General features: G+C 37.7%; 1 protein-coding gene across 2 annotated transcripts; it reads left to right on the forward strand.

Moving 5' to 3' along the window:
* Positions 1-1,583: 1,583 nt before the first annotated feature.
* CEP43 (centrosomal protein 43) lies at positions 1,584-24,991 on the forward strand. 2 transcript variants are annotated; one of them, XM_059468423.1, is made up of 12 exons: positions 1,584-1,868; positions 10,159-10,212; positions 12,064-12,118; positions 12,732-12,820; positions 13,958-14,092; positions 15,634-15,717; positions 17,185-17,402; positions 19,967-20,073; positions 20,621-20,689; positions 21,425-21,464; positions 22,118-22,211; positions 22,681-24,991. In XM_059468423.1, the coding sequence occupies exons 1-12, from the start codon at positions 1,779-1,781 to the stop codon at positions 22,753-22,755; spliced, it is 1,110 nt and encodes a 369-aa protein (XP_059324406.1). In that variant the 5' UTR covers positions 1,584-1,778; the 3' UTR covers positions 22,756-24,991. The 2 variants fall into 2 exon arrangements, with proteins under 2 accessions (XP_059324406.1, XP_059324407.1); XM_059468424.1 differs by lacking the exon at positions 20,621-20,689.
* Positions 24,992-25,586: the final 595 nt, after the last annotated feature.

Raw genomic sequence — 25,586 nt, forward strand, 5'->3', positions numbered from 1 at the left:
CTTTTGGCATGTTTTGGTTCTTTCCCCTGCACCTGATGTAATCTCAGTCCATTTTCTTGTAGTCACTAAATTTACTAAATTTCCCGCGATTGTTCTTCCCCCCCCCCCCCTCCCCCCCCCCCCCTTCAACTCCATTTTCTTTGGTGGTATTTCCATTCCAGAGTCTTTGTAAGTCCTTACTTTCTGTTTCCAGGATTTCAGTGGGGATCACTTTTGGCAAGCTTTGGTGCTCGTCCCTGCACTTGATGGCATGCCATGACTTTTGATGGCTTTCACTTTGGTGAAGACTTTTTTTTTTTTTTTTTTAATATTCATGCCATGTCTCTCACCTCTTCCTCTCCAAGCTGTGTCTTCCAAAGCTTGCAAAAATTGATGAAATGAGATTTCCTTTTGGAAGGGAAATGAAATCTTGCAAAACAGAAAAGAAAGGCTGCCAAGCATTCTGGAAAGGAGATATAATCAAATGAAATGCAGTACAAACGAAATGCAGTAGAAAAAAATCCCAAAAAAACCCAGAAAATAGGGAGATTGAATGACTACAAGAAAATGGAGGGAGGAAATGAGGTGCAGTGCAAAGGACCAAAATATGCCAAAAGTAATGTCACAGCTGTTGCAAACGTAGGGGGAAAAAAATCCAGGAGGGGTGTAGGATGTCAGCAGTACCTCTCATGTGTTCAGCAGACGTAGGATGGATGGACGCCTGGCCAAGTCTTAAGAGCATCCCTGAACAGTCAGTGGACCCCGTGTTTTAAAACCAGCCTTACCTGCTTCTCCCAGGTTAGTATGTGCTCCCTTGGAGTATTCCTAACTTAGGAAATTATTTTTCATATATTGGAGTTTTCTTCAGGACAAATCATAAGCATGGGAAAAAAAAGCACATGTAGTTCTGCAGAGAAGGCATCACAATTTACAAAGCTTTGTTATTTTTGTTTTAAGGAGCAACGAGGAACTTGCTTGCTATTAAACAAGGGTTCTAGAAGCACCTCTTGGTGCTGCTCAGCGTCAGGTGCCCTTGCGGGCAGCAGCGCAGGCAGGTGTGACCTTTCCCTGAGCCCGCTCTGCCGTCAGGAGCTGCTGGATGGAGCGTGGCCGTGGATCGGGGCTGTTCGCCCCTTAGCCCGGACACAGAGCAGCTGCAGCTGCCAGGTGTCGGAGCTGTCCAAGCGCTTCTTGAGCTTTGACCGGTTCGGTGCTGTGACCACTTCCAGGGCGCCTGCTCCAGTGCCCAACCACTCTCTGGATTAAACTATTTTCCTGATATCTAACCTAAACCTCAGCTTCATGCCATTCCTTCGGGTCCTGTCTCTGATCGCCACAAAGAAATCGCTGCGTGCCTCTCTGCTTCCCCGCACGAGGACGTTGTAGACTGTTGAGATCTCCCCTCAGTCTCCTCTAGGCTGAACACACCAAATGGGCTCAGCCGCTCCTCGTACGGCTGCTTGTCTTGGAGCCTGGCGGGAGAAAGGGGGGCACACCGGGCGCCTCTGATGGGCCGCTTGCGGGTTCAGCCGTTACCGCCCCCCCGCTTTGAACTTCCCGCCGCCGCCCGCGCTGCCCGTTCGCCGCCGCAGTTTCCAGGCGGCCGCCAGCGGGCGGCGAAAGCGCCAGGTGGCCGCGGCCTCTCTGCGTCCCCTCTCGGGGCGGTGTCGAGGGCGGTCACTGTCCCGGTCCGCTCCGTTCCCTCGGGTCCGCCCTAGGCTTGTGCCTCCGGCAGCGGCGAATCTGCCGGGCCGGTCCCGCCGCTAGCGCAGTTTGGGCGGTTGTCAGGGAGAAGCAAGATGGCGGCCGCGGCGACGGAGGAGGACACGGAGCTGCGGGACCTGCTGGTGCAGACGCTGGAGAGCAGCGGGGTGCTCAATAAGATTAAGGTGGGCCGAGAAGAGCCTCCCGCCGCCGGGGAGCGTTGGCTGGCGCTGGCGGCGCTTCGCGGCCCTGCGGAGTGTGGGAGGACCGAGGCTTGCCGTGTATCGTCCCCTCTCACTCCCACTTGCAGCCGGTGTTCCCGGCTGGAGCGCTCCCTCGGGGTTGCGGCCTGGTGGTGGCGCCTGCTTTCTCCGTAGTGCTCCCCGGCTGCTCGTGGTGGAGCCGGTGCGAGGGCCCGGGGCCTGAGCGCGGCACGGCGCTGCCCCGCGGCCGCGGGAATTCGGGATCCACCGGGCGGGCAGGGCGAGCGGAGCGCGGGGAGCCCGGCCCCGGCTGTGCGCGTTCGCTCTCCGGTAGCGAGTGGCCGCGGGAGCTCCCCTGCTGCCGCCAGGCTGGCTGGAAGCAATGGGCAGCAGCGGGGTGCGGGACGCGGTGGGTGAAGTTAATCCCCGCTTCGATGGGGAAAGCCCTTACTGAAAATTTCAAGCGGGGAAATGGTGGGAGTTGTGGGTCGCTATTTAAGCACTTGTTCTTCTTCAGTGTGGGTTGCTTCAGTTGTGCCTCGAAGGCTTGCTAAGTCTGGAAACTCTCGGGGGATGCTGCGTGTTCATAGGGAATAGTGCTATGTTAAGAAAATATACGGATGATAGTGGAGTGCACGCTACTACTGAGTCTGTGGTGCACAGTTCCGTGGATTCTTGTTCAAATTACAAGCTTCTAGGAATAATTATTGTGTATAATAGAGAGCAAGTTTCCTTCAAGGCTGGAGGAGAAATGAAGTGTAGCTTTCAGATAAGGGATGGTGGTGTTTATCCACAGTGCTGTTTTAGGTCTCCGGAAATGGATGGTCATTGCTGATATTTCAAGAACAGTTTAGCAAGTGAAGTGGTTTATGGAAGTGAGAGCATCTTTGTGTGTTTACTTTCAAGTTTACTGTATTTTGAACTAGTCAGACTTTTCAGCAAAATAATATTCAAAACCACATTGTTCATCCTTTTCAAATGGATGATCCTTATTTAAGTTCTGTAAGAGAATGATGATTCTAGCTCGAGTAACTGTTCTGAGTAGTGAGGCTTTTCTAATAGATGTCAGATAGACCTAGCTGTTAACCACTCACCTACTATTGAACAATGCAAGTATGGTGATAGTAAAATTGTAATTTAAAAAAGCATGGAAAGGCAATTGGGTCACCTTGAGCTCATGAACCTTGAAATTCTTAATTCCTCATGAAATTTCTTAATTCCTGTCTTTGTGTATTATGTAAAATTTTATACTGTGGTTGCCAGTCCATTGAGTTTTATGTGAGTCAATGTATTGTAGTTCACTATTCTATAATGCCTAGAGTGTGCAGTATCCAATACTGTGCAAGGTTTTGCTGTTATGGCAAATTAGCAAATGACTTGGAAAAATACAAAATGCAACCTCCTTGCCAGATTATGTCTCTCTTTAATACAAGGTGTTACTGTTTAATGACTGGTATGCTTATGGCTGAGGCTTTTGACTGGAAGAACTCGTGTTGATTTTTTTTCTTAGCAGTAAACCTTAATTGGCATGTGAGTTTGGGTGTTGCTTGGCAGTGTTAATGACTTAGAGATTTTGTTCTTCTATTGCTTGACAAAATCCTGTTGCTGGAAGAATTAAGATTGAACAAGGCTTTTTAAACTGTCATCTTTTAATTGAAATTAGATTATACCATCCGTTAAAAAAAGTTGCAGTCATCCTTTTATTAAAATTAGTTTAACTTGATTTTGTTCAATAGTGCTTATCTATTATGTGTCAGTTTGTTTTTTTTTTTTGTTATGTGGTAGGACAGAAGATTTAAATGTTATCAAAAATGATGCTTGTTTCATACTTTAGAATGAGAACTGACCATTTTTCAAGGTGGATGAGGCTATAAAGCTACAATCACAATAAATTTGTGATTTATTGAAGTAGTACATTAAGGAGAAAAATATGTGGTCAATGTATAGCTGCATTGGTATGAGGCATTGGAAGGGTTAGAATTCAAGGGGAATTATTTCAGTGGATGAAATGTATCAGGGTGTCATGTTTTGTAACATAATGACAGTAATTTTTAGAAAGAAACTTATTGTCATAATTTAATTCTCTAATGAGAGACAATTCTATAATGGCTTGCAGTTTATTAGTTTATTCTTATTTTAGGATTAATTTCTTGGGTGCATTGGTGTTGATGTAAATTATTTAGCTGAAAAAATGTACTTATGACATTTTAAAAACTTGTTTATAATTTTTATATTTGTCTTAAAGTTTGAGCACTGAAGTAATTAATAAAGTAACATAAAAACTGGAAGTTGTATAAATGCATTTACTGCTTGCAGTTGAGAATTTCCTGTGCTCTCTAAAATGCCATATGTGTATATGTTTACACACGCACATTAATATATGTACATAGTACAGATGTATACTGTATATAGTTTGTTGATCATTAGAATTAGTCTGATGAATGAAACAGCTTTCAAGTGGATTCTATAAACACACAATGTAACTGTAGATATTTGTATGTCAGTGAAAATTATCGCTGTTTTTGTGTGATAGTGTACAAATAGGGTGTTCTGTCTTGAAGAGAATGTGATCTTTCTCCTAGGGAGGCTGTCATCATCTGAGCAAGAGGAGCCATTATGCTTCTTGTGTGTTTCTTTGTTATCCTCTTTTGTTTTGGTTTATATATTTTAATCTCTTCCTTTGGAATAATTTAACTGTATATTACCTGAATTTTGCATCTTCTCTGGAATTTACTGTTGCTACAGTTATGTGAGGAGGGTTGGCATTGATGTCACATGCCTAGTAAAGCTTTTGGCCAGGTGGTTCTGCTAATTTCTTACTAATTTGCTTCAAAACCTGGACACCTGAGGTACAGGCAAGTGCTGTGATGTTAGAGAGGGTAAAAGTAGCATTTTTTACTATGAGCATGTGCATGTGCTCCTGTTTGCTTTTGCATCTTCAATCCATGTATGGTAATGAACAGTGCTTTTAAATGTCTTAGTTATTAACTGTCATGATGAGTGTGCTGTGCACTGCAGTGTAACCTCCTGTTTTCTGCATGTTGTGGTGTGTTATTTGTTTTGGAGCACTTCATACCAGAAAGCCAACCTAATATCTATTTCTTTTTAGTTTTATAAGTCAAGTGAAATAGAACCATTTTTAATTTCAAATAAACTAACTGAAATTTAACATTTAAATGTCAATATGGTCCTCATCATATTCTCAGGGAAGAGTCGAAGTATGAGTGGTTCTACTCCTAGTCCAGGACTTGGTTTGTTTATGTCTAGGGGATTTTGTGTGCACAATCAGTCCTTTTAGTCACTCAGCCAAGGCTCCAAAGTTTGGCAGGCAGTGGGGGAGAGCATACCCACCATGCTCAAGGATGAGAACCCTTACAGATTTTGCAGATGGAGATTACAGGGAGGGTATTACTGAGTAATGGTGGCAGAGATGTTCCTGGTTATGGTTTGACACCAGCCTTGGGTTTGTGATGCATGCAGACAGGGAGAGGTGTCTATTATGGTGCCCACAGAGGTTTAGCCTGGGTTGATCACCAGCAGTTAAACAGGTCAGTGTTCTGCTGTGGGGGCCTGAATAGATGTATTGTTATGGAGAGAGTCGCTGGTAAGATCTATGTATTGTAAGATCTGTGTATTAAATAAGTGTGTCCTTATGGAGAGAGTCCCTGTAAGATCTATGTATGTGGGTCTTAGTTACTCCAAACGAGCTACAGCTGCCAAGTCCTTCGTTGGGCAGCAGCTGTGGCTCATGAAGGTAACTGGAATAAATAGGAGTGGGTCGAGAGCCCAGGAGGAGCCCCTGAGAAGACACACAAAGGATTGTGCTGCAGAGAAGAACAGCTTGGTACACTATGGGACTTGAGAAATATGAATACAAGAAGAATACAACATTCTGCCATGTCTCTTTCCAGAGCAATGCATCTGCTCTCTATCTACGAAGGGGTATGGCAGTTGTGTTGGAGTTAGGAAGTGCAGATACTGAAAGTTGTGCAGAAAGGTGCCCATGTGCCCTACCAAACTTTACAAATGCAAGAGATTGTTTATGCTTGGGCTTACATGGGGCTGTTCCACAGTGCTGGAGCAGATGGTGGTTACACATTCCTGTGCTTTAGCTGGAAGGTCTTTGAGAAATCTTATACATTACTTTAATCATTTCACTTCCCTAAACGACACATTTAGCCACACCATCCTCTGATGGACATCTTGTGAGTGCAAGCTTGCAGGAGATTTTGCACCTCCAACTGGCCCACCTTTAGCAGATCCTTGAAGTGTCTCCCATATTGGCACTTGCTGAACTTGCCTACCCCTTATTTCTTAGGGAATACACAATGCTTGCCTGTATGGCTTCAAAAATTGTGTTCAGCTTGCTGAAGTGGGTTGAGAAGAGTGGTAGCATATGCGTTTGTTTGACAGGCTGAAATTTTATTATGGTTTCTGCTAATGAGTCTTGGATGAAAAAAGAAGCCCAGAACTTCCTCTGCAAAAGCTGCAGAACTCTAAGGGTTTGTAGAAATGTTGAGAGATGAACAAAGCAGACAGCAAGGCTCTGTTAGCTAGCAGACAACATCCTACTCAGCTGTGCTATAGGTACAAAACTGTTTATGCTCACTTTTTTACCTAGTATTCCACAGCATTTGGAGATCAGTGTTGGGAAACTATTGCTCATTCATATGAAGTATTGCCCCAGCAATAGCAAATACTGCCCCAGCAAAAGAAAATATGGGTAAAGTTTGATAGGAAAAAATATTTTGATGAGGTCTCTTTGGAAGATGTTGGGATATTGAGATTGAAAGTGAATTGTGTATCTGTACAAAAGAGACAGGATGCAAGGAGCAAGCCATAGTTTTTCCTTATTATAAGAAATAATCTTGGCCACTGATGTGCCTAAGTGCTTTGAGGTGTAGGAATGTGTTTGAAGTTTACAAGTATTTTCCTGCTGGAAAATATTGTCTCAAGTTTTGTCTTAGGAAAATCAGATCTCTTGTTTAAGTCTAGCACAATCAAAGACAAATACTACAAAAAATTAACAAACCCCTAAAAAAACAACTAGAAACTCCATGGACTTGCTAAATATTATACATATTGGAGTCTGCAAGTGGGAGGTGGTTACAGGTAATTACTCAGTCCTGGATGGTCTCTGTCTTATCCTTTCACTTTTCATCCAATATCTGCTATTTCCAAATTAAAAGCATATTTCCAAATTAAAAGCATATTTCCATTTTTGAGATGCCACCTAAAAAGTGTGTTTGGGGAACTCTTGAGAGAGTGAGAGCTGCTATCCTCTTTTCCAGGGAGCTGCAGATTGAGGGAGCTTCTTTTCCTGGACAGCGCTTAGGGTGCATGCAAAAGGGTCTGTATTTGGAATAGGGTAAATTTACCCAGGTTCTAAAGAGGGATACTGTAGCTCAGTGCAGAAAACATGCTTTTTTTCATGGACTTCAATTTCTGATCTGTACAGTAACAATCAGTAAAAACCAGTGTTGTCTGATGAGCTGTAAATGCCTGGGAGGAAAAGGGAAAATTTAATTTTGTTTCAAAACACTGACCCATCCATTTCTCTAACACAGACAGTATTTGTCATATACAATGATAGCTTTACTTGTTTTAGCCAAGTTCAGTGAGACCAAATTGCTGTTTCATTGACACAAGCTCTTGCCTGATAAAACTTCTTAGGGATAGAAGAGAATGGGTGTCTTTCACAGTATGAGAGAGAAGTCTGTAGGCTTGATGGATGTAGAAGTGATAGACACTTACTCATCAACATCTGTCTCTGTTGACATAATCCTGTTTTATTGAAGACTTGGAATATGGGCGGGGAATTAGAATATCAGGCTTTGGTCTGCTTTACTACTAGATGGTGAACAAAATTCTTCAGAATGTTATTTGGATTGTGTTGAATACTGCTAGCAGAATGAAGCAGTGTGGAATGGTGAAATTATGAAAATGACAAGAGTTGATTGTAACAATGCATGAGACAAGTATTGGGCTTATGCCAAAGGGTACTAGGGCAAAGAGAAATGCAATCTGTTCATACCAATTAAAAACAAAAGAAGTGTGAGATTAATCCACTTACAGTGTTCATCTGTGTAGTTATAACCTTCCTATCTGCTGGTGGGAGCAAATTGCTGTGGCCGTACCCGATGATGGTGATCTCAGTCTCTGGTGTTCAAATTCTCTATGGCTGGCCTCAGGTCCTGAAAAGCCGATATGACGTTGTCCATCCTACTGGTGTAGTATGATTCCTCTTGTAGTAGGGTGATTATTCCTTTGGCCTCAGCTTTGTTATTGTTGCTTTTTACTTTCTTCTGCATGAAGTTGAGCATTACTGCTTTAACTTTGCACAAATTCTAGTGTGTAGTTCTTTGTCTAAATTTATTGAGGTGATATTTTGAGAGTTTTGTGCTATGATCTGACCAGTACCCACCACAAAGGATGAAGGTCAGTGTGTTGTAGTAGTGGTGTAAACTTCCCTTGTGGGGATAGTATGTAAGTAATTAAAAGCCAGTGAATTGGATCTAGACGAGTGGAGCAGGCAAACAATCCCAATTAACAAACAAAAAAAAAAAAAAGACAGTTTGATGTTGTTCCAAAATCTTAAAACAGGTCAGATTTTGGATTAGCTGATGTACTGGCAACTATGTTCAGACAACTTAATTCTCCAGTCACATGATCCAGACCCTTAGGGGGGTTTACCCCTACCCACATGCATTGACTGCTGTGTTTTATTTTGAACGGTTGTAACAGCCAGTCAGGAATGCTTTGTTATTTTTATTATCCTCTTATGTAAATATATTTGGTTTCTGTGGCCTAAGTGACAAAGAAAGCCTTGCTTTCAGGTTTGTCTTAGTGAGGTAAGACTAAATAAACAAGTTGTTAGCTGTTGGTTGCAAAGGTAAATGAAAACTGATTTTGTAAGAGTAATATTTAAGTTAATGGGGTGTGTAAAGGGTCTCACTGATTGAGAACTGTACTCCAACACCTGAAAAAAAGGTAAGAATAATTAATTAATGAATTACATATAAGAGGATTTTCTGATTGAAAATCCCAGCAACTGAAAAAATGTGATTGCAGTGTCAGTATGACATTGCATATTGTTGTTAGTGTTTTACTTTTCTTTTGGTGGGAAATCCTTTTAGCTTTTTTGCATTATTTTTTGTCTTTCAATAAGGTGTCCAATGAGGAGTTTCCTTAAAAAAGAAGTGTTTGTTTTTCCCATGAGAGGTGTTTGGGTTTGGATTTTTTGGGTGGGTTGGTTTTTTGTTTGGTGGGGTTTGGGGTTTTTTGCTTTGGGTTTTTTATGGGTGGGCGTTTCCTTTTGGTTTTATTTTTTTTGGTGGGAGGGACCAGTTACTTCATGTTTAGTTACCTCTTGTAATATATATGAGGAAGTCCAGACATTCTTTGTATTGGTCTTATTCTTAGTTATGTAAAGAAATCTTTCAAATTCTGGTATTTTTTCTTCCTGTGGTGAAAACTTTAATATGCTGTCTTTTCTAGTTTATTACTGCAGTGTTATCTACTGACTTACTTCAAAATGTCAAGATTCAGAGTTGATTAAAGTGGCAGACTAATTCATCAAATGTATGCTGTCCATTTGACATGTTCATTCACAGTAGAAGAATTGTAGGGCTTAACAAAAAATTTTAAAAAGTAGGCAAGATTTAAGCTTCAATATTTAAAGTAGTCCTTAGAAGAATTCTGATTCTTTATTATAATACATTTAGAATCAGGTAGGTAAACCATTACTACCAGGAGTATTTGAATGACTGTGATCATGTTCTTTTCCTTGAGAAATTCTGGGATTTTGAGTGTAATCTGACAAGAAATCATAACAATTTGTATATCTTAATGTTTAGTTTTTAACAGGTTATTATGGCCTATTTGTTCATATTTCCCAAGTGAATTGTAAATGAAGAGTAGGTGTTTTGGAGCTGCCTGAAAGACATGGATGTTTAACTGTCAAAAAACTAATACAAGATAATTTAAATACTTTGGAATCTTTTTATGTACAAAGAAATAATTTAGGAAGTCTTGTATCAAATTATGCTGGCCCCTGCCTTGTTCTCAGAGTGGAAACTATTATTTCTCTGCCTCAAGTAACATTGCCTGTAATCATAAGTGTTTTAATTGCACTGATAGAGATTACAGTCCATGCCAAGTTGCTTGAGGAGAAACAAATAGCTATAAAGCTACTTGCTAGCTCTTTGCATCCTATTTGCTTAGGAAAAACGTGCTTGTAGAAATGCTGTTTGTTTTGTTTTTTGTTTGGCAGGCAGAGTTACGAGCAGCTGTGTTTTTGGCTTTAGAAGAACAAGAGAAAGTAGAGGTAAGAGAACCTTAAAAAACAAATCAGAAACAAAAAACATCCTTTGTGTAGAATTAAATATAATCGCTTTAATGCTTTCTATTTGTAAAATGTAACAAGATAAAAAGATGTATTTCTGCATAAGATGTATGAAGAACTCAAAACAGGACTATCAGGATGTTTCCTGATGTTTAAAAATAGGAATTATTAAATAGCCTTTTGAAATTATGATTTTAAGTGTCTGTATCTGCGGAGTTTATATGACTTCTGTCCAGTTGACCAGAATAGCTAAATGTTTTGTCCATCAAATACATATTTTAAAAAAGATATCTACTTGACTGATCAAGATTTTATCAAATCAGAATAATTTCTTTTGGAATTGAAAATATTTTACTGGGGTGTTTTGGCAAGTGTATTTCAAAAGCAGTTTAGTCCAGTAAAATGCCAAGTATGCTAATGCATGTGGTATTTCCCATAAGGATGTTGTAGGCTTGCTTCAGGATAATTTGCTTTAATACTTAGGGATGAATTCTTAATAAAGAGAAGGACTATGGACTGACACCTCTGCAATACATTAATATTAAGGGAATGAGATACTGATCCATGGTTGCTGTGGTATACAGATACCAGTTTTGTGATCTCTCCTACTGCTGACTTTGCTTCATTTCCTCTGTTTTTCCAATTTCTAGAATTGGGAGTAGAGAGTGCTCTATGTCCAGCCTCTCTGCTTCAAAAGGAGAGGAATGTTCTATTCCTATGCTGGTTAGATGGTTGAGCTCTTTCTGAAAAAATGCTTACTGAAACAGACAATATTGGGATGTTAGTAAGGATGGGAAGTAGTTATTCTATGATATGAGGTTCCATATTCCAGAAATTTAACATAAGATAGCTGAAGAAGATGTGGTGGAACAGTAATGTCGAAGAACGGTGCCATCTCTTTATGGGCAGCTTCAGGATATTATAGAGCACCCAGAGAACAACCTCCCACACGACCTGGAGAGTAATAGCAATAGTTCAAGTAACGTGAAGAGAGATTTGCTACAGTACATTTCAGCTCACCATTTCTCAAAAAGCTCAAAATATCATGATATTTTAAATTTACACTGCTAATACTGATAACATATTAATACTCACCATGACTCTGAATTCTCAAATATTAAGCAATATTTCCTTTTTTCAGGTAGCACTTTCTTGTGTGTTAGCATTTGCAACTGCAGTGATAAACACCTGTAACTGATCCTTTTCTTACCCAGGATACCCATTCCATCTTAGGAATGGCATTAGGAATTTGTTTTGAAAAATCCCAGAACGATTTTGACAAGCCCAGACATAGCATATTGATTTATTTCTGTTTAAAAATTGAAGAGGGCAAATCTAACAAGGGAGAAAAAAGCATTTTTCATAATATCTTTGAAGGTGTTTTAATTAATAGATGATTAGTATTGATTTGTGTTCTAATAATTAACATCGTCCACGCTTCATCTGGAAGATTTGTAAAATTCCAGTTTTTAAAAGGCTGGACTGAATTGCCTTAAACTTTGCACTGTATTAGAGGAGGAACATGAAAAGTTACCTGCTTAGCTTACCTCTTCAGTCTTTATTAGATAAATAAAAATCAGTATGCTATTAAGAATTTTGGTGACATTACTTTAGCTCCAAGACAAATTTAATTTGCCTCAACAAATTTATTGCTGCATAACTTTTACTTGTAGTTATAGAATGCATACAAAGGTAGAGTTTTAAGAAGTTGATTACATGGGCAGGGCATCAGTGTGCAGCAGAGTACACCCAAACATTAGTTTGCTGTGGTTTGCAGTTTCTTGCTAGCATGTAGATGACATTAATTGCTGTTTGGTTTTTGCTTTTTCACAGAACAAAGCACCTCTGGTAAATGAAAGCTTGAAAAGTTTTTTAGGTACAAAGGATGGTAAGTTCTTTGTTTAGTATGTACTTCTGATAATATAAATAGGAGACAAAGGATTAAATCTTTGACTCTTGTTAATACTGCAGTCTCCATTACACTAAGTATGCTTTTGTTCCTTTCAGATGTCCTAATTGCTACTTGTTCAGAATAGAATTAAATCTATAATTTTTAAAGTTAATATTGCTGAATTTATATTATTAATTAAGGTGATTAAGGCATTGAAGTTAATGTTTCACAATGCCTTATGGTTCTGCTGACTCAGAGACGTTCTATACCAATAGAAACCAGTGAAAACTAAGAGTAGAGCTGCAGGAGTAAATGCACATATGTGACAAATGTCAAAATTATTTTTTTAAAACAGCTGAATAGTTTAAAAAATGCTGCACATAAATTCTGTAAGCAGTCTGTGAAGCTCTTGCAGTATTACTGGCTTAAATGATTTTTATATGATGGCCAATTCAAAATGAGGGAGTTAGTATACAAGCTTGTTATGAGGTGATAGTTTGCTGAATGTCTAAGCTATGTCCATACTTAAGCCATGTGTGCTGGTGTTAAATCTTTGAAATTTGATTTGTTTCTGTCTCCGGTGTATTTTAACTCTTATTTTCTTCTTTAGGTCGCTTGGTAGCAGGTCTTGTTGCAGAATTTCTACGTTTTTTCAATCTTGATTTTACTTTAGCTGTTTTTCAGCCTGAATCAAGCACGGTAATTGTTGATTTGTTTGTTTGTATGCAATACTCACTGTTTGAAGTGCATGGCAATGAATGCTGAAGCTGTGGCAGATTTATTTAAACCACTTATTTGTTTTTATTAAAAATGTTGTTTTTATGTTTTGTCTGTAACAGGTGCTTTAGTGTCATGAAAATACATTTTTCAGGAAAGTGGGCTAATGTGAATATTTCTCTTTATCAAAATCAATGCAAGATAGTAATTTAATTTTGAATTAACAAGCTGATAATTTTTGTGGGATCATATAATGGTATATGAATCCTTCATACGCCTGCAACATGTCACACGCCTTACTTTACTATGTCATAATATTAAGTTAGTATTGTTACGTGAAAACTAAAATGTCAGTCATCTGCTCTGAAAGAAATTCAGTGACACAAAGGACTTTGTGCAGATATACTTGACAAAAAGTGATTGAATAGAATAGTTCAGTTGGGAGGGACCAACAGTGATTATGTGGCCCAACTAATTGCTTTAAGGCTTTAGTCCAACTAATTGCTTTAAGGCTTTAGTACTGAATTAGAGGGTTTTCACCATTTTTGTCTCTTTTTATGATATGAAGGTTTTAATAATAATTTTGTGTTTGAGGCAGTTTCATTTCACTGCAGAATTTCTCATTATTTCTGAAGTACTTTTTTTTTCTTGAAGTTGGTTTAAATAGTTAATATATTAAAAATGCAGTTTTTTCAAATCAATCAATTAGTTGACTTCTGTTTCTCAGAAATTCATGTTTCTTTTTAGGCCCGTATTCAAAGAAAATCCCATACAACTCTGTTCTTTGCCAAATATCCTTAGCCAAATTAGTTTCTAAGCTATTACTAGAACACATCTGTACAGAGATTCATGTTCATGCTACCAAATAGAAACAAATAAAAACAGCCACACTTTGTGTTGTGTTGCCACCCACTCTTGGGGGCAGTGCTTCATTTGCATTGTAAAGGCATATTATGCTCTTTGAAACACCTCCTTCTGTTATCCAGTAAATGTGTCCATTTCACTGTTTAGTTCAGGTGGAGCTGTGTTAAATAAGACTTTTTTGTATTACAAAATTTCTTTTGTTTTCTGGCAATTATTTCGATGTTGTGATTCTTGTTTCTTTTGTTATCTCCCCAGCTAAATGGCCTTGATGGTCGAGAAAACTTAGCTCGAGATTTGGGAATTATGGAAGCAGAAGGTACTGTGGGTGGCCCCCTGTTGTTGGAGGTTGTTAGGAAGTGTCAGCAGAAGAAGACTTCAGGTGGTGGAGAAGTTAGTAATACTAAATTGAAATTTCTTTCTTTTAGTTGCTTATTCTTTTTTTTAATGATGAAAAAGAAATTGAAATTATGAACACTTGGCTGTTTTACTATTATACTGTTTCAGGTCTTTATTATATTCTGCCTTCAGCTTAATCAGACAGACAAGAGATAAACTTTGACTATTACTTTTAATACCACCCAAGGGCTCTTTGTTAATATTCTACTACAACATAGTACCACAGAGTGAATCTAGATAAATGACACAAAACTGTGTTGTCACTTCTTTTCTCATTTCTGGTGTGGTTTGATAACACTCTTATCTATACCTGTTTTCCTTGGCATACTTATAATTTTAATATGGCCTGAAATGCCTTGAATGAATTTTGTCAGAAGCTTTAAAGCTCTACTGAAAACTTATGTACTTAAAACTAAATATATCAGTATTGAACTATTTGAAGGCAATGACAGTTGTATTTGAATGGCATAGATAATAAATATGTTGATTAGGTGAATTAAACCCAACTAATAGCATTTGATTGTGACTTAAAAGAAAGCTCTCTACACCAGGATGTACCCAGGGTCCCAAAGAAAGCTTAAATTCAGGGGTAGTTGTCATAGACTTCTTAACATAGCAATTTTCTGTCATATGAAAGCAGGATTTCCTTGAACCCTTGTATTTCCTTGTGTTTGATTTGTCTGGGAATGCCCTAGGAAAGCCAAGACCCTTGTGCCTGCCATTCTGTCCGTGTCCTGCTGTGGGGACTCCACTGAGCAGTCCATTTTATTGGAGGGTGTTTGAATAGTTTGCTGAGGTACATGTGCCAGCAGTGTATTGGAGTCAAATCCCATAGTGCAATTTAGAAAGGAGAGCCCCTCCTGGATCTCCTAACTCTGTGATTTCCATACTGTGTGTGACTATAACTTCCCAATCTTCTCTTGTACTACCCTCAGCTCTCTTCCCAGTGTCAAGGTTTGCATATTGTCCAAGTGAGGGTGGCAGCCTTGTTTCTTGTTGGATGCAATTATCATAGGATCAGAGAATCATTGAGATTGAAAGATCGTCCAGTTCAAGTATCAGCATAGCACCATCACTGTAACCCCTAACCCTCAGAACCCAGCACCAGATCCAGATGCCTCTTGAACACTTCCAAGGATGGTGATTCCACCACCCCTCTGAGTAACCTGTTCCAGTGCCTGACCACTGTAACTGTGGAACATTTTTTTCTAACATATAATCTGATTCCCCCCTGTCTGATCTTAAGGCCATTTCCTCTAGACCTCTCACTGCAGGCACAGTAGAAGAGTCTGGTCCCCATCTCTACATGCCCGCTGAGCCTCCTCTTGTTTAGACCAGCTGCCTCAACTGTTCCTTTTGGGACATGCTTTCTAGATTCTTCATGAGTCTTATTGCCCTTCTCTGGACATGTTCCAGCGCCTCAATATCTTTTCTAATGGGAGGGGCCCAAAACTGAATGCAATAGTTGAGATGCAACCTCAGCAGTTCCAAAATTAAATATAAGTTTTAGTAAATGCTTATTTGAAACTTCTTAGGTGGCACCAGTTCTAAGTGACAGCCAGTGCCCCACATCAAAATCATCTGATGGACAGTCAAGTGCACACTCTATACCAAATAAGGTAAGACTATACATAATAAAAAGTTTTGTAACATATGTGAGATGAGTAAGAGAGAGAACTCCTATGAAACTGCAGATATGACAGCATATGACTCCAATGAAACTGCAGCATTCACTTAAATGATCTGCAGTTTGAATATATTTATTCCACTCAGCAAAACTTTCAACTTTGATTCCAAGATGGACTTCTGTGCTTATACTTTCCTGGCATGACGTAGTACAGGCCCCAAAATAGAAAAGTAGCTGTAACTTCCCTTTTATTGTAGCCAGGCTATCATCAAGCTCTTAATTTTCAAAAACAATTCAGTTCCTCTGGATAAGAAATCAAAATATTTTTATTACTACCACTTGTGGGTTTAAGTGCTTTTTCCTGCCCTAGAAAAACTGAGCTACTGCCAGCGATTGAATGTGGTTCTGTGACTGAGATAAAACAGCCTTGGTATGAAGAAGTCCTACCCAAGGTGATTTTAACTTTCATGGCCTTGAAAATTTGGCTTCAGCCTTCTGAACAAAAAGTTAATGACTGATAAAAAATACTTCAGGCAGTACAACCTGCATACATATTGGCTATCTGGATTAAATAATACTTTTTGTTTTATTTCAAAACTGTGCTGCTCTTCGTTTGTAGAAAGGAAGCTAATGTAATAAATCTTTTACTGGCTTAATTTTAATAAGTCTAGGAGAAAATAAAAATAGCAGTACTCCTTGCTAGGTAATATAAAAACATTTTTCTTTCTCAGCACCCTGATTATCTAGGTAAATTAGAATCTTGTTGTTTGGGCCACAAAGCCATGCAAAGTTACACTTGAGTTGTATGACTTGATGTGAAAGGTTGCATGTGGAATTGTCCTTATTTTACAGACTTTAGGACTGAGTCATGAACATGAGAAGAAAACTGAAAATTATGTACTTTTAAAGTCTCACTTTTGTCACTTTTGGTTTTAGTATTTAAGAGAATGTGTCAGTAAATCCAGTTTTCTTATGCTTATTACTTTAAAACCTGATACTATATTGCAAAGATTACCATTTAATACGAAATTTAGAGTAATTTTCATGGGTTTAAGTTGATTTCTTTTGAAGACAGTGGCTATAAATAAGAACCTTTGCTTGTAGAGATGTTACAAAATAACATGAATAAAGCATAGGAATTTGTCTGTCTTCAATTTCTTTATTTGATAACCAAGATATTTTAAAATTGCTTTTATAATAGAAGTGATGTAGATAGCATAGGAATGCACAGAATGGAACAAAAGATTTTAATGGCAGCAGCACTAAAGAAAACTTTGTAAAGTTATAAAACAGTGTTTTTCTGGTTCTTGATGATACTAATTAACTTCCTCATACTTTCAGGACTTTGAGGTAATATTTTAAGTAGTGATGCTTGGTGTATGTTATGTGTTGTGCATTTATGTATACACTACAGTATTAGTATTACATGACATGAATACTCCTGTATTTATCTTTCAAGGCTGCTGAAAACACTCAGAGTGATACAAGTATCTCATCAGGGGAAGCAAGCAAAAAAAGTATTCATTTTTTGCCTAATGAAACAAAACTAGATCCTCAACTAGAAAACCAAGACTTGAATACCAAAGAAAAAAGTGATGCAGTTGTGGACGAAGATGATGTAGAGGGAGATTCCTTCTTTGATGACCCTGTACCCAAACCAGAAAAAACTTTCAGCTGGTAGGTAAAGTGGATGTTCTTCTTAATACATAGTTTATTTTGTCCTCTGTATGCTTGCAGACCTTTGAGAGCTGTTAGTTATTTGATTGTTTATTTTGTAAGTGTTCAGATCTGGAACATTTTGTTTCCAAAATATTCATATCTCAGATTTTGTTCTATTCCATGATTCTGTTCTATTCTGTGCATAGTGTCCTCTGGTATCTCTTGGAGGTAGTATGAGTGGAAAAACCTGTATTACTTTAAGGTGCATCAGGTAGGGTGTCCAGTGTCCCTAGCCTGTTTCTTTGGTGGAATGAACATGTGTGATGCACAGACATCAGTGTTTCTTCTTGGAACAGACCTGCAGTGGTGATCTTCACTAAAGGAAGTGGACAATGACAGGGACAGTGCATTAAATATTGATACAGCTTTGTAAGGAATACAAAAACCACTCTAAACAGGCTCCGCAGGCTGTAATAATAAGGCAAGTTTCCTTAGAGCGGAGGATTTTCTCTTTGCATTGCAAGACTTTGTGTTTTCAGTGAAGTGTTGTTACTTCTGCATGTGCCAGTTTTGCAGATGCATGAGAAGGATGTTTTTTATCATTCATCTATGAAGTCTAATGACTGAAAAATGCCATTTGAAACAAGAACTATAGTGACTGAACTATACAGCACCCTTGTTATAAAACTGAAAAATTTATCTTTGTGTTATCAGGTTCAGTTATCTTGAAGCTTAGCTTAGATAGCACTGTATTGAGCAATGCTGCAGGATCATTTCATGGTGTTCTTTTGCTGTGCTTAAGTAATCAGAGAATTGCTCCAGCTTAGCAGACATTAGGAAGAGGTTGCAGGATCATTTGTAAGTCGCTTTGGCTGTTGACTTTTCCCTCGCTATGCTGATAGTGAGCAGAGCAGCATAAGGTTTTTTGTATTACTGCTGTGGAGATGCTTAGTCTTAGAATAGGATCCTTCTGCTCGAGCACAAAGTAATCATGCCAGGTAAACCAGATTTCTCTCTAGTAAATTAATGGACTTTTTGTGAAACATAATTTATAATACAGTTTTTGTTGGATGTTTTTTGTTGAAGTAGACTTTTTTCCTCAAAGAGCAGTGACTGTACTCTGGAAAATATTGTGTGTCACAATTAACCCTACTATAATATTTATTTTCTAATTGTTAATACCAAGATTAAAACTGCATCTGAATGCATTTACTCCTCCTTACTTGAGAGCTTGTTTAGCTAGCCTTTAACCAAAGTTAACATTGTAGGAGGTAGTCTAAATGATTAGTTGGGTAAATAAGAAAAGTCTGTAAAAACTTTTGTGTAATAATAATAATATTACTAATTTCTTATTTTTTGAGCATTTTCATATGACAGCAAGAAAACGAGTAAACTAAATTTCTTTTAAGAAAGACAATCAAAAGAGAAGACTAATTATTTAGTAAAGTAAGGATTTTTTTTCCTAGTGGAGAAACTCCCTACAGAAAAAATTGCTTCCAGATTATGTCTGTCTGTAGTAGAGTCACAGTCCGCAAGTAGTATTTTGTAGCACATAATGTTACTGTGATGCAGTTATTCTAGTAACATCCCATTATAAGGTATGCTGAATGTGTTAACAACAAATGAGCTAGAATTTGTAGCTGAGCTGTGTGTGCTGAATTGCTCATTTTTACCTTCCTGACAACTCTTCTAGAGGGCAAAAAAACCCCGATATTCTTCATGTAGAATCCCCTTTGTGGTACTTTGTGCTGCTGTGCTGGAGTCCCAAGGGGTAAATAAGTAGGACAGCTGCCAGCATTGCTTTCTTTGCAAAAAGGTTAATTTCCTTATGGAAATCTTGCCCGTTCATTTAAGATGGGTTCAGAGCAAGCAGTTGCTAATGGCAGTGTGGGAGATGATCCAGGCACTCATTATCTCTAGGTCTCTGACCCATTGTTCAAAAATTTGAAACACTTTAACATGTGATGTTATACCTGATATTTTGGTGATCTATATATAATGAATGATTAAATTATGCCCATTATTAATAGGAATGGAGTCAAAATAGCAAAAAATTCTGGCAATACTAAATGTGAAAATCTTGGTCTCTTTTAATTTGTGTTTATTCATCTTTTATTTGCAAGTTCAAATCCTTTTGAACTAGGTAGTACCAAATGAACTAACTGCTCTTAAATTTAATAGCTTCATCAGATGTAATCTCTTTAAGATGTAAAACAAGCTGAAGTACTGATTTATGTCTGAATATTTTTTCTTTTGGCTGCATTTACATGTGGGGATGATGAAAGGCCCCTAGACATAAATAGTGATGCTGATGAAGGTGCTCTGTCTGTGGGAGAAGACAGACAGAAGTCTTTGCATGGGTGAGAAAGTGGCTTTCTCAGTCAGTGTTGTGGTTGACACTTGTGCCAGTGAACTGCTACTGCTTTTAAGGTTGCAGAGTGAATAGGCCTTTTTCCTTGCTCTTTTTTGCTGTAGTATTGCTAGTTTAGTTTTTTGACAATTTAATAACAGAAAAGAAAGTAATGATGCATATTTTACAGCTCTTATTGGGAGTGGAGTACTTATTTCTTTGGTTTTTACAGGAAAACTGAGGCTAAAGCAGGAGGTCTAGCATCCCTTTCTGATGCACCAGCTCTAAAAAGTGGCTTAAGCTCCCTGACTGGTGCACCTTTGCTAAAGGATTCTGATAGTAAGTTTTCATATATTTTTGTGTTTTGATGATTGTAGAAGTTATTTCTGTAATGGAAGAATGATAGAGTATGTGGCCCCCTTCTGGTTGTAATGTGCTTTACAGTAGTGCTTTCTTAGTGATGGCATACTGATTTGGGTATGTTGTGGTACCACTGGGGCATTTTATGCTTTGGAACATGAAATACTTACATCCCTTTTTTGTCTGTATATAAAGGAGTATATCATTCTACTGCTCAGTGTTAAACTGAAATTGGCTTATTCCTTTGTATTATCTTAAATTATTTGTACCAGTTCTTTAGAGGTGTTTGCTTTCATGTTGTAAATCCCTGAGTAGTGGGAGATTATTCCTGTTTACTCCTCAAGTTTTTAAATGTTATCAGAGTTCAGCTGTGAAAATATAATATGATATTGCTGTACTATACTATAAAAGTACACAAGGTTGATATAAAAGAACAAGTGTTATAAATTGTAAGTTTGTATGTGTAAGTTGGATCTTACTGATGAGTGACAAGTGCAGTTTCTGATATAAGTGCTTTTGTTTGCAGATTTGGATAGAAACTCTGTTTTAAAAGACCTGCGGTTGGTAAATGCAAAGCTGGGATCACTAGAATTAGGCAAGTAACTGCTAAACATGAGGAAGCTCTGATATTTTTGGTTGGCCATAACTGATAAATACTGGCCCAGCTTCTTAAAGGAATCTGAGAAACTCAAATGCACATATTGAGCTAAAATCTTCAGTTTTACTCACATTATTCTATTTAACATAGATTGTGAAGCTTAATATAGTTAAAAGCAAGATGTGATCTAAAGAAGTCCAGAAAAGTGAAAACTGGTGTCACATGGGTTAATATTTTACACATGGAGCAAAAATTTGATTCATTCTGTGCATGCATTTACTAATACAAAGTGATGAATTTTGTGGTTGAGATTGCTATGAAAAAAGCAAGTTTATATTTTTGGTAAAAGGTAGCCTGGTAAGTATTATTGCTTTTCAGTGGCATTTTTAGTGGCCCTTCACACCTTTGAGAGTTGCCTTTCTTTTGGTGCAATATGAAGAAGGTGTGATAGAAGAATTCTCTCAAAATAGAGCTGTCAAGTATTTAAGTTTTGTATTCAGCAATGCAGCTAACTTCCTGAAAATGTATGTTCAGTTTTGAAACAGTTTATGTTGATAATATTGAGATTAAATAATGGCAAACATAACTCTTCCTAATCAGTGTAAGTAATTTAATCTACTCCCACTTTTGCTGGTCATCAAACCATCTGTTTTGGTGCAGGAATAGATTCGGGGGTTTTGTGTTTCCTGAAGAGAAAACTTGTTTGATTAATAGCTTTTAAATCTTATTTAGGAAATGGAGATGATGATGAATATGCTGATGATTTCAACAGGTAAGAGAAGGATCATACTTCAGTAAGGTAGTATTTTATGCAGTATAAACATATCCACTAGCATATTTGAATTATTTCATAATATGGCAGACAGTCACTATCACTGGGTATTTCTGAACTCCTTTAAACTTCAGTTTGCTATTTTAATAGATTTAGTTACCAGCTAAAAAAACAACCAAACTATATATCTTTTTATTTAGGGATAATGAGTTCCTTTAAAACCTACTGCTAACTTCAGCATGATACTATGTTGGGTTTTTCCTGGAAGAGGTTTGGTGTTTTTCCTGAACTGTGCACTTAATAATGTTTTAGCAGTTAATGCAGTTAGTCAATAATTATGTTGTTTGCTGAGATATTCAATTGTAAAATAAGGCATCATGAGTAGTTGGTAACAAATATTTAATAACCTCATGCTTATGATGTGAAGGTATTGGTGTTGTAAATTGCACAATCGAGGCCTAAATATTTCTTACTATTTATTATGGCTTTGTTTAGGTAGAAAGCCTTTAGTTGTTATGAAGTTTTAAGTAACTTGACATCTGACTTGCTAGGAAGTGCAGCCCCAGTCAAATGCCAGGTATAAAGTAAATATCATACCTGGATGTTTAATAAGGAAGTCTTATTTCTGTGCTTATGGTTTCCTTTCTCTTTAGTACAAGTCATCGCTCAGAAAAAAGTGACATCAGTATTGGTGAAGAAATAGATGAACTTTCTGTGGGAACAGAAGAGTCAAATGCCAGTGATAAAGTATGATTATTTTTGAATTGTTGGTTTTTATATTCTTCTGATCTTTTCTTGACTTTGATTCCAGCCTTCTATGTTGTGAAGTAACATGCTATTATCCTTAGTTCCTAGGTTGTATGTTAAGGTCCATTATTAGTTACATTCTGGTTTTTACACCTAGTATCCTTGCTAAGTTAGATGCTATATTGATAAACAAAATCCCAACAAAACAAAAACCCTGCAACAGCTGTTCATTAGCACAACTCACTGGGCCTTTCTAGGTGTGTAAAATGTATTTCAAACTGGCTCAGTGCCCAGCATACCAAGGTTTACCCCAGTGTCTCCAGATCTGTCTGAGTACCTGCTAAAGGATTGTGTAATCTCACTGAAAGAGCTTGAGGCTAAAAGATAGATGAAAGCTTATGAAGGAATACATGACACAATACTTACTGTTTTTGTGATTTCTGAGTTTGCAATTTTATTTATTTTCTAGCTCGAAAGCATCACACAAGACCTTACCATTTCTCAGTTAAGCGACGTTGCAGATTATCTAGAAGACGTGGCATAGAATTGGACAGCAAAAACCTTTCATTGTGCTGGACTAGAAGACTGCTGTGGACTATTAATTTCAGACAATCACCTTTTGCTGGAATGTCCACTCCCTATTTGTGCCTTGTGTTTCAGAAATACTGTAGGTGAAGAAGGTTTTTAAATATTCTGAACAAGAACTACATGAAATAATGTGTTCCCATTTGAGTTTGATATCAGAATTACTTTCTTCATTTGATTCAGCCAAACCTTTCACAGAAGGAGGTGGATTTTCCAAGCGGAATGTCCATTGCTGGCAATGGACATAATAAAAACCAGCTGGTAAGAGAACATCAAGAAAGAGGCATGTGGCTTTATAGTGAACTTGCACTGTTTTTTTAACAGTCAGATTTTTTTTTTAAAGATAACCAAAGCAAGAACCTTCAAAGGTAGTGGTTCAACTCACACTTCTTTTAACACAACCTTGTCAAGTCAGCATGTAGTCCATATTTATGGTAACTCTAGCCACAATAACCTGATTACTCCAGACTTACTTGAAACTGTTCTTTTACAGACTCCTCTGAAAGTTGGACTTTACCTTTTTTAAAGGCATATTAAGTTGAGAGTATCTAAACTCTTTAACCTAAATTTAGCTATATTTAGGAGCTAAATTTAGCACTAGTCTTAACCCAGAATATTCTTGTTTAAATATGTTTGTCAGACCATTGATGTTAAGACCTAAGCTGTTTTTATATATGATAATTTCATCAATGTTATTTGTTGTTAAATCACGAAAAGTAATTTTTTAAGGATTCAGAAATCAGTAACTAAATCTTATGGGGTAAGTTTTTAACAGTGTGTAATACTTAGTGGAGCTTTTATTTTTGAGGGTTCTTCATGTGCTGTAAGATCATTTTCATTCTTGAAAAATATTTTAAGTAAAAATGAGCGCCAAAAAGAGAAACTACTAAACTTCTGGTTTTCAGATTCTGACTGCTGTACAAAGTTCAATGCAAATATTTAAAAATACCGTACTGAAGACATCATGGACACTAAGTTCAAGCTAAGAGCAAATTCTTGTATTTTCACGATGCTCTTGTTGAACAGGGTCGGTCCTGGCAAGGTTGACAGTTCTTCAATGATACTGTTGCAAGTGGCACTGCTATAATGTGTAGGTCATGGACATTTGTAATATTGAAACAAGACTTCAAAATGTGCACTTTTTGAACATTGTGAACACACCTGGAAAATAGACATGTAAGTGAATATAAATAATTTTATTTTTAACTTAGTTTTCTTTTTTTGAAGATTTGTAATTTTATTTTTCAGAAACACTGTTGGCCTGTCATCAGTAGTAACCACAGTGGAAGTAACATGCTAAACTAAAGCCATTGGTTAAGCATTTAAAGCTGCTACTAGCCCTAGAAGCTGACTTAAATGTTTTTTTGCACTGGGCCAGCAGGCTTGGAGCAGTGCTATGAAGTTAGGCTTGTACATTACATAAATGATTTGAGAGGAGACAGCAAAAGTGTGCCTTTTATTTATGTGCACCCCAAAAATAGCCAGCAAAAAAGCATCAGAGTATTTAGTCATGGTGTTGAGTTGTAACTTTGTGCCATATTGTAGCAGCTGAACCCAGAGGAGAATTTTTTTCACCCCAGGAAGTCAATGTGCCATAACTTCAGATAGGAACAATACTGTAACATATGATATAGCCTATGTAAAAAATTCATTTAAGGTTAGGGGAACCTGTGCCTCAAGATAACGTATATGGAGAAGTTTGGATTAGACTTTTTTTCCTTTATTTTTTCCTTTCTTTTTTCTCAAGAGTATCAGCATGTCTGAAGGAAATAAAATTTCACATGAACAGTTGCTTTTGGCATTCATTTTTAAGGTGTATGGAATAATGCAGAGGCAGTGTTGTTTGCTTTCTTACATGCCTTGGGAAAACATGATGTTCCATTACCTGTTAGCTGTAGGATATGTGGCAATTTATCATACCAAAAGAAACCAAAACTTTATTAAAATACTTCTAATTGCATTTGAAGATATGGCCTTTTCATGAACTAATTAGACATTTTAAGTGTTAACATGACTTGTGTTAACAGCCAAGTATTGTTCTCTTACCTTGGGAGTTAATTGGAGACCTTGCACTTTGGCTCTAATTGAAGGAAATACCAAAAAGTGGTACATCTCCATGCTGTTCCTCCTGTGAACTTTTACTGAATTGTGTATAATAATTCAAATTGTAAAATAAAGCTATTGTGCTGGCTAAATTGTGTTTTGAGACTCGTTGATCCAGAAGTCTTAACATTTAGATAAATTAAGGAAGCTCTATGAGATTTGAGGGGGTTTTATGAAAAATGCTCTTTTTATAGTCCAGTCTGCATTTGAGAATCCTTTTAAGCCCAAAGGATCTTGCAATTCCTGATGATGGATCTGGTTAAGACTTCACAGAGTTACGTTAGTGTTATCAGCCCAAGTTGTCAGGTGGTTTATGATTCAACAAAGGAAAGAAACCCAACAATCTTGATTGGGAGAATCTTGTCTCATTTACCATTGTTAGAGGTATTTAAACATAAGTGACGAGTTAAGCTCCCTTGAATGCTTGTTTCACAGTGTATTTCAAACCATATTGTTCAGTGTTTCACATAGGCTTCTCCCAGAAGGACCAGTGTAGTTGGGTACCCCACCTCGGATGTTAGAATTGACAACCAGAGCCCTGTCATAAAAAGATGGGAACATTTCTGTGAGCAGAGAAGCAAATGTTGGAGAGGGACACTGATGACTGCTCTGTGCAGTTCTGTATCAGCTAGGTCTGGTTAGAAATACTCTTATTTTGTTAAATGCTCTCGGTAATTTTTTTAACAA

Source organism: Ammospiza nelsoni, chromosome 3 (genome assembly GCF_027579445.1).
Source record: "Ammospiza nelsoni isolate bAmmNel1 chromosome 3, bAmmNel1.pri, whole genome shotgun sequence".
Lineage (NCBI taxonomy): Eukaryota > Metazoa > Chordata > Aves > Passeriformes > Passerellidae > Ammospiza > Ammospiza nelsoni.